General features: G+C 37.8%; 1 protein-coding gene across 1 annotated transcript in view; it reads right to left on the reverse strand.

Moving 5' to 3' along the window:
• alk (ALK receptor tyrosine kinase) overlaps positions 1-15,725 on the reverse strand; it is a 538,088-nt gene that overhangs the window by 286,516 nt on the left and 235,847 nt on the right. The window contains exon 4 of the mRNA XM_020621985.1: positions 2,734-2,898. Within this exon, the coding sequence (XP_020477641.1) occupies positions 2,734-2,898 (165 nt within the window). The remainder of the gene's footprint in view (positions 1-2,733; positions 2,899-15,725) is intronic.

Here is a 15,725-nt window from a genome sequence, read left to right on the forward strand (position 1 = left end):
CCCCCGACAACATAGCTCCTAGGATCACTCGGATACTCCAACCCCTCCACCACAATAAGGTGCCGGTTCAAGGAAGGGCACACATTCACATTTCACACATTCATCAAAAAACAAAACTGGTCACTTGATCACAGCCAAAGCCTGATGGGATCTACAGGATAAGGTCGAATCCAATATAGCAGACAGTTTCTGTGGGGATGAATCTGAGCCTTTATGGCAGCTGGACTTGTGTTGGTCAAACCTCAATGGCTTGACAGCTTACATCAACATAAAACAAATACTGTTTGCAAGCTTCAATGTTGAACATCTTACTGTAGATGGTTTAGGTCCTGTAAAAAAACAACTTTAGCAATTCCACTGATCACAGCCATTAAGTATTCATCCCTTATTTCCATTCCTTTTAAATCACAAGTGCCAGTGAAATGTGTGGAGACAGCAGCTCAGCCAGCTCAATTATTCACCACACAACTGTATTGTGGCTAACTTAGGCCTTGAACATGATTATGCACATGTATTTCCTTTGTACTCTGCATCACCTACCTTCAATCATTCAATCTTAAACACTTTTTCTTTTGCACATACAGTGCTGTGCGAAAGTCTTAGGCCACCATTAGTTTTACTGTTTTAGCCAGGTTGTAATGATAATTTATATTTATTTCTCAGTCTCTTTATTAAGACATAAGGAGAAAATACAGGAAATATGTACACAATATCAAAAAAAAAAAAACTTTTCAGAACAAAATGGCTTCTACTGTCCAAGGTCAGTATTTATTGTGACCTCCCTTTGCACTGAGCACAGCTTGAATTCTCTTGGGGAAACTGTCTTGAAGTCTTGAACCCATGACAGACCCTCCACCATGTATCACTGAAGGCTCCAAGCACTCATTCTTCCTCCTCTCTCCAACTCTTCTTCTCACATACTGTCAACAGTCATGGGGTGACTGTGGTTCTGTGGGTAGAGCAGTTGTCTCCCAGATGGAGGGTCGGACGTTTGAATCTCGGTGCCTGCAGTCAAAGTGTCCTTGGGCAAAACACTGAACCCCCAAGTTGCCCCCGATAGTTAGAGCCATCGGTTGAGTTGGCGCTGCAGATGGCTTCCTCGGTTCTGTAGTGGAAACAATTTCCTTGTGTGTAACATACTTGGCCAAATAAAGGTGATTATCAATTGGACCTGAAAAAATTAAACTTGGATTCATCACTCTGTATGACTACTTTTCAATGATCATTAATATTTGTGAACTTTTACATATCTCAGCCTTTTCTCCGGCCTCCCCTTCTGAAAAAGTGTTTTTTTGGGTGCTGTCCTTCTACAATGGCCACTCCTGATCAAGCAGCTTTGGACTGTGGAAGGACCAACTTAGCACTCAAATGAAGCTGCCAGATGCTGAGCCAGGTTTCCTCCAGTCTCTCAGAAAAGAAACTCTGAGAAACTTATCATTAGTTTGACACTTTCCTTGGTCCACTCCTGTTTTTGTCCTTGTCCTCTCTGGATTCTTCAGATTTCTTTAGAACAGCTTAATACCACATCTTGAGTATCCAGTTTGTTTGCAATTTTTTTTATCTGACATTTGTAAATGGTAAATGGTAAATGAACTGTACTTATATAGCACATATTTCACAGTGTGTTACACTGGCCAAAGCGCTTTACAGGAGATCATACACATTCACCCATTCACACACTGATGACGAGAGGCTGCCGCACACATTGTGTTTTTTTAATACTATGTACACATTTCCTATACTTTCTAGTTGTATTCTGATAAATAAATATATATAGTCATCATAACATTGCTAAAACAACAATTCTAACAGTGACTTTTGCCCAGTACTTTATGCATGCATGACTTTAACAGGGTCAGGAAGAAGAGAAAGACCCGGTAGACTAGTGGTTAAGGCGCAGCGCTCTCGCTGCGTTCGAATCAGGGTTGCGTCAGGAAGAGCATCCGGCATAAAACATGTGCCGAATGTCAACATGCGAGTTGTCAGTGTGACGATTCGCTGTGGTGACCCCTAAACGGGAAAAGCCGAAAGTGACTTTCTATATGTACACTGCTACTGATGCCCTAACCACTGAGTTGAGCCAATACACACACACACACACACACAGATGCATGCACACATCCTCTGCATTCATTTATAACTTCTACTAAATATACAGGATAGGCACTGATCACCCATCTGGTCTTAGACTTGTCGCTCATGATACAAAAAAAAAAAATACATTTAAGAAAATAGGCTCTTCTGCCTCCCTATATTTCACCATCACCTCACAAGATAAGACAACTACTTTCTCACCTTACAAGGTATTTAATGATGCTGGAGGATATGGAAGATTTGCAAGCAGGGGCCTACAAAATGTTGCAGACTACTGGTTGAGTAAACTACTGTATATACAGCTCTTTACCTGAGAAAACTTTCTAACAGTAGCACCTCAGCAAATGTGGCACACTCTTGTGTTGGTCCAAAAATGTGAGTTTAGTAACCAAAGTGAGAATGTTATAGTGCCTGTTTAGTGTTAAGCTTCTACCTTGATTTAATGGTACCCCATAATGCACAGCACAAAAATAGCTTGCCACAACAAATCTGACATCTTGAAAAAGGTGTTCAAAAGCTAATAGGTAATGCATTCTTTATAAAGTGCAACATGAGCAGAGAATATCACTGTATGAGAAGCAATAGACTGAGAAATTTTGTTGAAAATTGAAATTCCCCTACAATGGGGGGACGTGATACCTTCATTCTTACCTTCCTCCCAACCCTGAGGACTTCCCGCCATCTCTTTGGTTTTCTCATTCCTTTTCTCACGAAGGTCCCCAGCTGCAACTATGCTCCATGTGAACTCTGGGATACCCTCCAGGTGCTGGTCACATGTTCTGCTGTCGCCAGTGCACTGATGATCTGGTGAAATAAAAAACATTTACATCATATGGAGAAAGGTACAGTACTAATATTTACACAAAGAACTGCATAACAGTGAGTAAGGTAAATAAACTCATAAATAACTGTCACTAGAGGGAAATGTACTTCAAAAGGGAGCTATCATACCACAATTACTAATTGACATTCAAAGTAAATTGAATCTTGACGCCAACTTTAATAACATCTGAATAATCTTAATCTTAGTAATTCATATTAAAGGGAAAAAACTGATGGCTGCAGCAAAATATTTGTACCAGTGCTCAAATAACACCAGGCAAAAAAACCCAAACAAACAAACATTTGTTTAATCTGGTTAGCAAATAAAACTTTATTTACAGGTACTGCCAGGGGAAAAGGTATGCTCATGCTGTTGCACTATTTTTGGTCTTTTTTTATTCAAAGTCCATAGTTTCAACAAACAATTGTTCTTTTAACTCACTCTTAATGTTTTCAGTAGTTTTCAAAAAGTTGCAAAGTCTTATAGACAGCTTGTTTTAGATTTCACTACAGCTCACCTGACAGAAATTTGGACAAAGGCTTAGTTAGGAAGAACTGTGTCAGTTTAGTAGTTTTCTGATTTAGTGCATTTTATGATAGATAAACCTCATCCTTAAGGTTACACGGCATTGTGTTGTGTCAGGTAGTAGTAGTAGCAGTAACAGCTTTAATAGTGGTCCCACTTCTGAGGCCTAGTGCACAATCGTTTACTGGGATCTGTGGAAGGAGTTATACAGATGCAGTTTAAAAATTGCTGCTATCAAGCACTGCCATATCATAGCAAGAATATTCTGAATTTGAAACCGCTGGCCAAATGGAGCCTTTCTATGTAGAGTCTGCAAGTTCTGTTTGTGCCTGTGTGGGTTATTTCCAAGGGATTCGAGCTTCCTCCCATAGTCCGTAGATGCAGGTTAGGTTAATATGTGATCAAATAGCCCGCAGGTGTGAATGTGATGTGAATTATCATCTGTCTCTGTGTGTCAGCCCTGTTGTAGACTGAGGAGGTGTCCAGGGTATACTCTGCCTCTTGCCCAATGTCAGCTGGGATAGGCACCACAAAATGCTTTCTCGCCCACAATTAACTGTTTATTCTCTTTTCTTCCTTTTAGCTTGACCCTCATCAATGCCACCATCATCTTCATTCCCACCTACTTTCTCCAGCCTGGGCCATTTTTTAGTCTTTGTCAAAACCTGTATGTTGTTTTTCTACCTCACAGGCTGTAGAGACCGATGTTCAAACAACCAAAATCTGCAGTTTCTCTTTTCTTTGTTGAAAATTAACTCTTTGTTAGTTGAAACATTAAATTCCTAGCCACAATAAAAGCAAACTCAGATGTGCTGACCTGAAAAAAAAAATTGAGATGTGGACAGCTATATTTAGAGGTCTGGAAAATCTAACTAATTAACCCAAATTTTGTAACCTGCCCAGTCAGCGGACAGTATGTTAAAACTGCTGACAACATTAAATATCTGAAAACAATGTGGAATAGCTACTACATTCCACCCTCTTAAGTAACATCTGCCTTTGTTGTGTGTGTAATGCAGTGCTAAACATGTAGATTGACTCCTGTTTTAGCAACCTGGCCAAATGCCTCAGTGTCTTCACTGCGAATTATCCTCTATGTTATCATTAATAACTTGAACGGATTTCACCATATCACCAACTATCCTTATCAGTTATTTTTGTGAACGAGACCAGCCAATTATATTTTACTTTCTTTTATTATCACGCCCCCAACACACACACACACACACAGACCACCACCCTTGTTGTGTAGAATAGTTGGAACAAGTAACAAGTGACACGAGATGTTGGACTGAATGCTTAAAAGGAGTTTTACCTAATAAGGCAGAATCAAGACTGTGTTAGGCTTCCCTTAAATTACATGGCTGTCCACTTGAGGAGGCAGCTCCCTTTAACAGAATCATAGCAGCACTTGTTCATAGCCACTTAGTGCCAGTAAAAGTAATGGTTTCCAGTCTTAATTCTTGTCATGTGGCAAAAAACATTGATTCCTGTAGCTCATTGTCCCTGGGGATCTAGAGGGCTGATGAGATGTGGAGAAACTGAGAAGTTCAAGGTTGCAGTGAAAGCTAATTTCCTTTCCTTCAATAAATGTCCATAGCTAGGGTGGAATGATGCAGTGCAGTTAGCTGTACAAGGCTTTGTAGTTGCAGTGAGGTGAAATCAGCACAATTGTTCTGTCTAATAAACAGCAAGTACATGCAAACAAACGTATTCACTTTCAGTTCAAGTTTTCATTGATTGTACCATTCACCAGAGTTTGACTAAATGGCCAGTGGCAGGTGATATTCATGCTACATAATGGCTGCATTTGGTCATGATTGAGAATATTTTCAAAAATTGGTTACAAGCATTTGCATAATTTACACACTCATGGAAACTAATGCCAACATAAATTTCAGAGAGGTCTTACATTTTTCAACCCTCGGAATTCATACCAACATGCAGAAATACACTTGCCACACTTACAAGCTAAGTACTTCCATGTGCTGCCAAATGGTGATGACAGATATGACTAAACTGTGGTGAGCAGGATCTTGATCTGTCATAATCGATCTTCTTCTATGTGTTCAATGTGACTAAGAAATTGTCAGGTGAAGAGGGACATTCCAACCCATTCATTCATATCTTTTATTTTTTTTCAACACCGCAATGTCGTCTGAATACAGTTGTAATCATATCCTTTTTTGACATTAGTGAGCATGGGTTCATTTCACTTTTGATTACACCACTACACAATTTAATCAAAGTAACTAGAGAAGCCATCCGACAAATGGCAGGTATCATAAAAACATTTCCCATGCACTTTGAGTTTTCTCCTTGTCTGTATGTCTGGGTCACCCCCTAATGTTTTGGTAGAGCACAATTAATTAGAAGCAAACATTCTCCCTGCAAAAAATAAAGTTATAATTTCATATAAATAAATAATTCTTAGTCGGCAGGCAGAGTAATTCCTGGAAACACTGTCTGAAACTGAATCAGCTGCTCACTGCAAAAGAGTATTATATGTGCAAAATGTTTTATTCTATTTTAGAAAATCTACTTGTGTAATTAGGAATTGTTCTAAAATAATCAGATTTGGCTTTCCCCCCCTCTGTTTTTGCGCTGTTTCAGTGCAAACAAAAAAAAAAAATGAAAGAAACATCAGAATACCAAAGAATTTGTGGCTGCAACAATTTCCTGGGAGAAGTGGTGCATTATCTGACAAAAACGCAGGGATCCCAATATTTTTGACCATGACTGTTTGCATGTGGAAAACTTAAGGGTCTGGTTCAGCAACTTCTATCTATACAAGTCTTTCTAGGACAATATTTGTTTACTGTTGCCACTTTCCTGTTTCTATAGATAACTGAATCCCCAGAGTTAAAAAGATGTCATTTTTTTCCATCTGATCACCACACTGTACTTACTATATGTTCCTCATACACCTTGATGTTACCTTCTTTTTATCTTTATATTCTCATTCGTTGCAGCTGAACCACTTAAAATCTTTTGCTTCTACACAATTTTCATTTTGATCCAAAAAGGACTCACTGTGTATGGCTTTGGAGACCCTGTTTGAATTTAAAACATAAAATTTCCACTTACTCAACTGGCTCCACTATGTACTGTAACATTACTCCAGATCTTAACACTGTCTTGTGCAAGGTCATATTTCACATTATAATAAAAATCCATTAGACACTAAGTTATATTTCTGTAACTACTTAAATACTAAACACAGACCTGACTGTCTTTGTTACCATATATGTCAGATTGGATATAGTATACTCATTGGATTTTGGAGATTTGCTCCATAACATTTATTTTCAGAAAAGCCAGAATGCCTTAATGAATTGTGATTAATTCTGTCTTAACAGAAATGAGATATGTAGTCACTTGTTTGTGAAAATACAAGCGCTGCTTGAAGTCAACATGGTGTAATCAATATTTCAGCTTGTTCGATGAGTGAACTGAAATCAAAGCCCAATCAAGAGTTGCAATGAGCAGTAACAGATATTTCAGAAGCTCCTTCTCCTGTTTATACTTTTTTCTTCTCATCTGAATGTTGCTGAATTCCTTCAGGCCTATAACTGCTACCAAATACATTATAAATGCTTCTAGAGAACAATATTAAGATTACATCATTATAGTTTTAGACTATGTTACTCAAATGATGATTGCTCTAAGACAATTAATTATCAATACACAACAGACTGTGAAGATAATCAGAGAGAATCTATGATGTCATGTTTTAGAGCTTTTTCACTTTTGATTACACCACTACACAATTTAATCAAAGTAACTAGAGAAGCCATCCGACAAATGGCAGGTATCATAAAAACATTTCCCATGCACTTTGAGTTTTCTCCTTGTCTGTATGTCTGGGTCACCCCCTAATGTTTTGGTAGAGCACAATTAATTAGAAGCAAACATTCTCCCTGCAAAAAATAAAGTTATAATTTCATATAAATAAATAATTCTTAGTCGGCAGGCAGAGTAATTCCTGGAAACACTGTCTGAAACTGAATCAGCTGCTCACTGCAAAAGAGTATTATATGTGCAAAATGTTTTATTCTATTTTAGAAAATCTACTTGTGTAATTAGGAATTGTTCTAAAATAATCAGATTTGGCTTTCCCCCCCTCTGTTTTTGCGCTGTTTCAGTGCAAACAAAAAAAAAAAATGAAAGAAACATCAGAATACCAAAGAATTTGTGGCTGCAACAATTTCCTGGGAGAAGTGGTGCATTATCTGACAAAAACGCAGGGATCCCAATATTTTTGACCATGACTGTTTGCATGTGGAAAACTTAAGGGTCTGGTTCAGCAACTTCTATCTATACAAGTCTTTCTAGGACAATATTTGTTTACTGTTGCCACTTTCCTGTTTCTATAGATAACTGAATCCCCAGAGTTAAAAAGATGTCATTTTTTTCCATCTGATCACCACACTGTACTTACTATATGTTCCTCATACACCTTGATGTTACCTTCTTTTTATCTTTATATTCTCATTCGTTGCAGCTGAACCACTTAAAATCTTTTGCTTCTACACAATTTTCATTTTGATCCAAAAAGGACTCACTGTGTATGGCTTTGGAGACCCTGTTTGAATTTAAAACATAAAATTTCCACTTACTCAACTGGCTCCACTATGTACTGTAACATTACTCCAGATCTTAACACTGTCTTGTGCAAGGTCATATTTCACATTATAATAAAAATCCATTAGACACTAAGTTATATTTCTGTAACTACTTAAATACTAAACACAGACCTGACTGTCTTTGTTACCATATATGTCAGATTGGATATAGTATACTCATTGGATTTTGGAGATTTGCTCCATAACATTTATTTTCAGAAAAGCCAGAATGCCTTAATGAATTGTGATTAATTCTGTCTTAACAGAAATGAGATATGTAGTCACTTGTTTGTGAAAATACAAGCGCTGCTTGAAGTCAACATGGTGTAATCAATATTTCAGCTTGTTCGATGAGTGAACTGAAATCAAAGCCCAATCAAGAGTTGCAATGAGCAGTAACAGATATTTCAGAAGCTCCTTCTCCTGTTTATACTTTTTTCTTCTCATCTGAATGTTGCTGAATTCCTTCAGGCCTATAACTGCTACCAAATACATTATAAATGCTTCTAGAGAACAATATTAAGATTACATCATTATAGTTTTAGACTATGTTACTCAAATGATGATTGCTCTAAGACAATTAATTATCAATACACAACAGACTGTGAAGATAATCAGAGAGAATCTATGATGTCATGTTTTAGAGCTTTAAAACACCCAACTGAAGTATCTTATGCAGGGAATTATTGGTGAGGAGAGGACAGTGTTTTAATCGTGACTCAACTGGAGTCCAACTTCAACAGGCATAGTGGTGGACACAATCATGTAGCTTCAACAGGGCAGATGTAATGGCAGACACAGGTAAGAAATGGCAGCATAGCTTGAGTAACACATGTAAGACGATAAGGGGGTACATCCCAATTTCCTTAATTCCACCCTTGTTTCCCTCACTTCTGTCATGTACAGGTCTTGCCTATGTAAGATGTGAAGAAAAAGAATGAGGGAACTGGTTTTAGAGACACGAGGTATCCTTTCCTCCAATCCTTCAGCTGAAATGTCCAATCACCATTTTCTGATCAAAGGGTGTGTGGGTACATAAAAGCCTTCCGCAAGAGATGGTCTGGTGTATACTCACTTATGTATCCTCCTGGAAACTTCCTTATTCCTGAGACCAGGCCACCATTCAAGATGATAGACCAAAATGTCCTCAAGGAGCAAAGAACAATCAAATAAAAAAACTGGGATGAAACCAGGGAAGTTTGTCCTCATACATATATAAAAATCCTTCACAACTGATATTATCCCAAATATCAGTTGTGAAGCTCATGACTTTTCAGTTGTATAGTTCAAGTACAGCAGTCACTGAAATTTATTTTCTAGATGGCAGATTATACCTGGGCTCTAAGTGCTCCAAAAAGCTGTGAAATCTGACATTTTTCATTACAGATAGTGGTTGGTCATCGAGTATGATGAAGTTGAGAAACTTCTCTATAATCGCTTTAGCCTTTGGGGTGTCTACTGGAAATTTACAACGTTTCTGGAAAGCCGCAGCAGGAGTCTGCTGCCTGGTGGTGTCTTCTTGTCTGTTGGCTAGCATGAACGTCTTGTACTCTTTCATGTGAAACCTCTGTAGGTGCTTGATTAAAATGGTTGTACTGTACGACGCAATCGTACCTCTACCCCTTGGCATGCTGACTTTACACACAAGTAGCTGTCTTGCTTTTCAGCATTTCCGGGCGGCTTGAGCTCAGAAGGTAGAGCAGTCATCTCCCAGTCAGAAGGTTAGTGGTTTGATTCCCAGTCTCCCGAGTCCACATGTTGAAGTGTCCTTCAGCAAGACACTGAATCCCTAATTGCTCCAGGTGGCCAGGCAGTGACTGGTAAGTAAGAAGTTTCCCCACGGGGATTAATAAAGTATAGTAAATTAAAATACCTCCAAACAAACATTTTAATCTAACCAACAGCTAATGTTTGCTCACTCAGTTACAGACTGAAGTTGCCAAGGGTTTTTAGTATGTTTGTTCGATTCACTCACTCGTTGGAGGTGAGTGAACGAAGAAAGACAGACTCAGAGGGCTGGCTTCAGTGCAAGCGATTTAATAGTGCTGTACAATATAAACAGTGATGTGTAAAGGCAAACCAACTACGTAATGTAGGACCGGGTGATGATCAGCTAGCAAGGAAAACAACAGATGAAGGGTGGATATGATGAGGAAGGCTGAGCTACGGACGCTAGGGTCACTCCTGGTCTGGCCGGTGGGTGATAGATGGCTGGGAGAACAGAGTAGACAGAGATGGTGAGTACTGTAGATGGAGTCCGATGACTGTGTACCGACCTGGCTGGTGGAGGCTGGAAGGGTGGTGAGGATAATGGTCTGGAGTAACTGTCCGTGCGGAATGACCGAGGAGAAAAAGTCAGGGCAACCAGACTGAATAAAAACAAAACCGATGATAGCAAGAGAGGAATAGTGCTGGTAGTCGGGCAGAAAGCACGAACGAACTGGCAAGGGAGTGAAAAGTAAGTAAATAAGGTGAAGGACCGAGTAAAAGCAGCTGGTGTCAAATTAAGGAAACGAGTGGCAGGTGTGCAAGGCGACATGATCAGGGACCAAAAAACAAAGAAAGGGAGGTGAGAGAGGCAGGTGCAGCTGAGCAAACCTGACAACGCTGTCGAATGGAACCTGGATCAGTGACGTGTCTCATGTTACTTTATGCTAGATTACGATGGGTCCATGGTCCAGCACAAGCTGCGGACTGAAATATGGATCGGTAAGTAAACAGGTGAAAAACAAAATGGGAATGCAGTTATGAAAGATCACTGACAATCTGGCAAGGCAAAAGCTGCTGCCTTGAACGCTGACAGGGGGATTACGGATTACATAGGTCGGCAGCAGGTGAGTGTGGGAAAGCAAGTGTCAGGAGCAGGAAAAGAAGACAAAGGCAAGGGCTGCATCTAAAATGGCAGGGAAAACACAAGGCAGAGACAGGACCAATGTGGCAACTGTGGCACCACTTCCCTAGAGATGGTAGTCATTGCTTGCTGTGATTCACCAGGATATGACAGCATAAAGCATTATGGGGTTTGCAGTGAGTCTGTGGATAATGGTGTAAGATTGTAAATCTGTGAGACTCGAAATAGAAAATTGCAGCTTCTTTCATTTACTTTTTTATTAGGTTCATTTAAAGCAGGAAACTAATGTGACCCAGTTGTCTGGTTGGCACAAAAACAAATCTAATGAAAAAAAAAACTGAAACAATAGTGACTTGTCTTTCTATAAGGATTAGTATGCATAGTGATTGATTGTGTGTTCTTGTAATTTCAGAAGCTCCACTTGTAAATGCAGCTGGGGTCATTAAAAGAGAAGCCACCTCTGTGAGTGCTTTATAGTTTTATAACATAAGTTGGTTATTCAGCATAAACAAAGGCAGTAAATCACTGTATACAAGGCCTGTAAATGAATTCAATGAATCTGCTAGGAAATTAATTTGTTGTCAAAACACTAACAAATCTAGGCTCTGTTAGTAACTAAGCCGAGCATTTCCACCATTGCTTGTGGTTCTGATTGTGTTAACAAGGGTGTATATGAATCTTTAGCTGGTCTATCACCACACTTCAACCCTGACCTCATTCATCAAACAGAGACTGAGAGATGTGTAGTGTTACACAGCTGAAGGTCAATGAGATACAAGGCAACTGTGGCCATCTTAATTTTGTATACAAACTAATCAATTCCCAGTAATGCACAGCCATGTGATTACATATTTAAAAAATTAGATGCTGGATTTGTACAGCAGTGCTTTTGAGATCAATTACAGCAAATTACATCTAAAGATGTATGTCTCTTTATGGATCGAGAGTTAAACTGTGCTGGCAAATTTCCCCTTGAAACCCCTATACTGAGATGATGAATATGTTTATTTCCTTATTACAATGAGACTGTATCTGGCTGAGCTTATTTATGTATCCATTTGACTTATTATGGCCTACTGGTAGGTATTGCAGGCAAATTCATTTCCTATTAAGGGAGCTGAACTGTCCCATCAAATACATATATTATAGGTGAATACATGAGTGAAAAGTGAAAGTGCTGTTAAAAAAGATTACATTAAAACACAGAGCTTTAATCCTGTTGCTGGGGGCACAACATGCTTATTCCATTGCCTGTTTTCTTTACACAATATGGTTGATATTTATTAGTTGTGTTCCCCTTTTGCTAATTTGTTCTCTCTTCCCTAATTTGTAGATAAAGAATAAGTTTGAACATGAATAAATGTGATTATTTAGAGAGGAAAAAATAAACACTGGAAGTATCAAGCTAGGAATGGGTGGCTCATCAACATTTTGTGGCTCAACTGCATGAGACCATTTCTGATTCTAGATCAGAAGAAATCAAAGTCACATGCCAGACTTCTCATTCCTTGTGAACTTGCTCCTTCACCTTATCCTTAGCATCCACTGTTGAAAACTACAAAGGCAGCATGCTGGCAGGGAGTTTTTCCCAACAGACCTATAAGACCTTGAAAGTAATGAAGGATCTACTAACAAAACCAAAACTAAAAGCCTTTTGCCACAGGGGGACAGTTTTGTTAATTTGTTTGTTTCCCTTTTGCAGTGTTTTGCTTATTTGTTTTTACATTACATTAAGATTGAAAGGAAAAGAAGAATGTCTTTTACCTTACAGTATGTTCAAAATCATTAAAACTGTGTGTTTTGTCTGTAACAATCATGGAAGGAGTAGCTGCAGTAACTTTATTAGCATGTTTTGTTCATTCAATCACTGAATTTATCTGGAAAATGTACTTCTTTGTTTAAGTGCATCTTTCATTGGTCTCATGATACAGAGGCACTATAGTATTGCTTAAAAAAATGTAAGAATGCATGTGTGTTGATCATTGATAACTAATGCTATCAATAATTAATGATTAATTAAATCTAAATATTACATTAAATAATATATATGTAATTATGTACAATTATTAAAACAATAGTACTAAAACCACACCCATCGCACCTTGGCCTAGCTAACAGGTTGGCTTCTACCTATGGTGCCACAGTAGCTAGCTAACTACAACCCCAAATCAGAAAAAGTTGGGTTGGTATGTGAAATCAAAATTAAAACAGAAAATAGTCATGTGTAAATCATCGGTGCCCTTTATTACATAGAAAACAATACATTACTTAATGTGATGCCTCAATTTTATCCTTTGTTCAAAATAAACACTCACTTCAATTAAGATGCATGCAACACATTCCAAAAAAAATTGGGACAGTAAAGCATTTACCACTCTGTGATGTTGCCATTCCTTTTTTTGATTGATTGATTTGATTTGATTTATTCTTTCAAGCATGTAAAAAACAGTTGATATGACAACACACATAATTTTACACATAATCCAGTATCAAATTGCTTATACCTAGTACATGCTTGAATGGAGTAGGAAGAAGTCAGACTTATCCAGTCCTACCCCATGACATCATCTTACCATCATTGGTTTGCAATTAAAGCAGGAAACTAATGTGACCCAGTTGTCTGGTTGGCACAAAAACAAATCTAATGAAAAAAAAAAACTGAAACAATAGTGACTTGTATTTCTATAAGGATCAGAATGCATAGTGATTGATTGTGTGTTCTTGTAATTTCAGAAGCTCCACTTGTAAATGCAGCTGGGGTCATTAAAAGAGAAGCCACCTCTGTGAGTGCTTTATAGTTTTATAACATAAGTTGGTTATTCAGCATAAACAAAGGCAGTAAATCACTGTATACAAGGCCTGTAAATGAATTCAATGAATCTGCTAGGAAATTAATTTGTTGTCAAAACACTAACAAATCTAGGCTCTGTTAGTAACTAAGCCGAGCATTTCCACCATTGCTTGTGGTTCTGATTGTGTTAACAAGGGTGTATATGAATCTTTAGCTGGTCTATCACCACACTTCAACCCTGACCTCATTCATCAAACAGAGACTGAGAGATGTGTAGTGTTACACAGCTGAAGGTCAATGAGATACAAGGCAACTGTGGCCATCTTAATTTTGTATACAAACTAATCAATTCCCAGTAATGCACAGCCATGTGATTACATATTTAAAAAATTAGATGCTGGATTTGTACAGCAGTGCTTTTGAGATCAATTACAGCAAATTACATCTAAAGATGTATGTCTCTTTATGGATCGAGAGTTAAACTGTGCTGGCAAATTTCCCCTTGAAACCCCTATACTGAGATGATGAATATGTTTATTTCCTTATTACAATGAGACTGTATCTGGCTGAGCTTATTTATGTATCCATTTGACTTATTATGGCCTACTGGTAGGTATTGCAGGCAAATTCATTTCCTATTAAGGGAGCTGAACTGTCCCATCAAATACATATATTATAGGTGAATACATGAGTGAAAAGTGAAAGTGCTGTTAAAAAAGATTACATTAAAACACAGAGCTTTAATCCTGTTGCTGGGGGCACAACATGCTTATTCCATTGCCTGTTTTCTTTACACAATATGGTTGATATTTATTAGTTGTGTTCCCCTTTTGCTAATTTGTTCTCTCTTCCCCAATTTGTAGATAAAGAATAAGTTTGAACATGAATAAATGTGATTATTTAGAGAGGAAAAAATAAACACTGGAAGTATCAAGCTAGGAATGGGTGGCTCATCAACATTTTGTGGCTCAACTGCATGAGACCATTTCTGATTCTAGATCAGAAGAAATCAAAGTCACATGCCAGACTTCTCATTCCTTGTGAACTTGCTCCTTCACCTTATCCTTAGCATCCACTGTTGAAAACTACAAAGGCAGCATGCTGGCAGGGAGTTTTTCCCAACAGACCTGTAAGACCTTGAAAGTAATGAAGGATCTACTAACAAAACCAAAACTAAAAGCCTTTTGCCACAGGGGGACAGTTTTGTTAATTTGTTTGTTTCCCTTTTGCAGTGTTTTGCTTATTTGTTTTTACATTACATTAAGATTGAAAGGAAAAGAAGAATGTCTTTTACCTTACAGTATGTTCAAAATCATTAAAACTGTGTGTTTTGTCTGTAACAATCATGGAAGGAGTAGCTGCAGTAACTTTATTAGCATGTTTTGTTCATTCAATCACTGAATTTATCTGGAAAATGTACTTCTTTGTTTAAGTGCATCTTTCATTGGTCTCATGATACAGAGGCACTATAGTATTGCTTAAAAAAATGTAAGAATGCATGTGTGTTGATCATTGATAACTAATGCTATCAATAATTAATGATTAATTAAATCTAAATATTACATTAAATAATATATATGTAATTATGTACAATTATTAAAACAATAGTACTAAAACCACACCCATCGCACCTTGGCCTAGCTAACAGGTTGGCTTCTACCTATGGTGCCACAGTAGCTAGCTAACTACAACCCCAAATCAGAAAAAGTTGGGATGGTATGTGAAATCAAAATTAAAACAGAAAATAGTCATGTGTAAATCATCGGTGCCCTTTATTACATAGAAAACAATACATTACTTAATGTGATGCCTCAATTTTATCCTTTGTTCAAAATAAACACTCACTTCAATTAAGATGCATGCAACACATTCCAAAAAAAATTGGGACAGTAAAGCATTTACCACTCTGTGATGTTGCCATTCCTTTTTTTGATTGATTGATTTGATTTGATTTATTCTTTCAAGCATGTAAAAAACAGTTGATATGACAACACACATAATTTTACACATAATCCA

Source organism: Monopterus albus, unplaced genomic scaffold (genome assembly GCF_001952655.1).
Source record: "Monopterus albus unplaced genomic scaffold, M_albus_1.0 scaffold270.1, whole genome shotgun sequence".
NCBI lineage: Eukaryota > Metazoa > Chordata > Actinopteri > Synbranchiformes > Synbranchidae > Monopterus > Monopterus albus.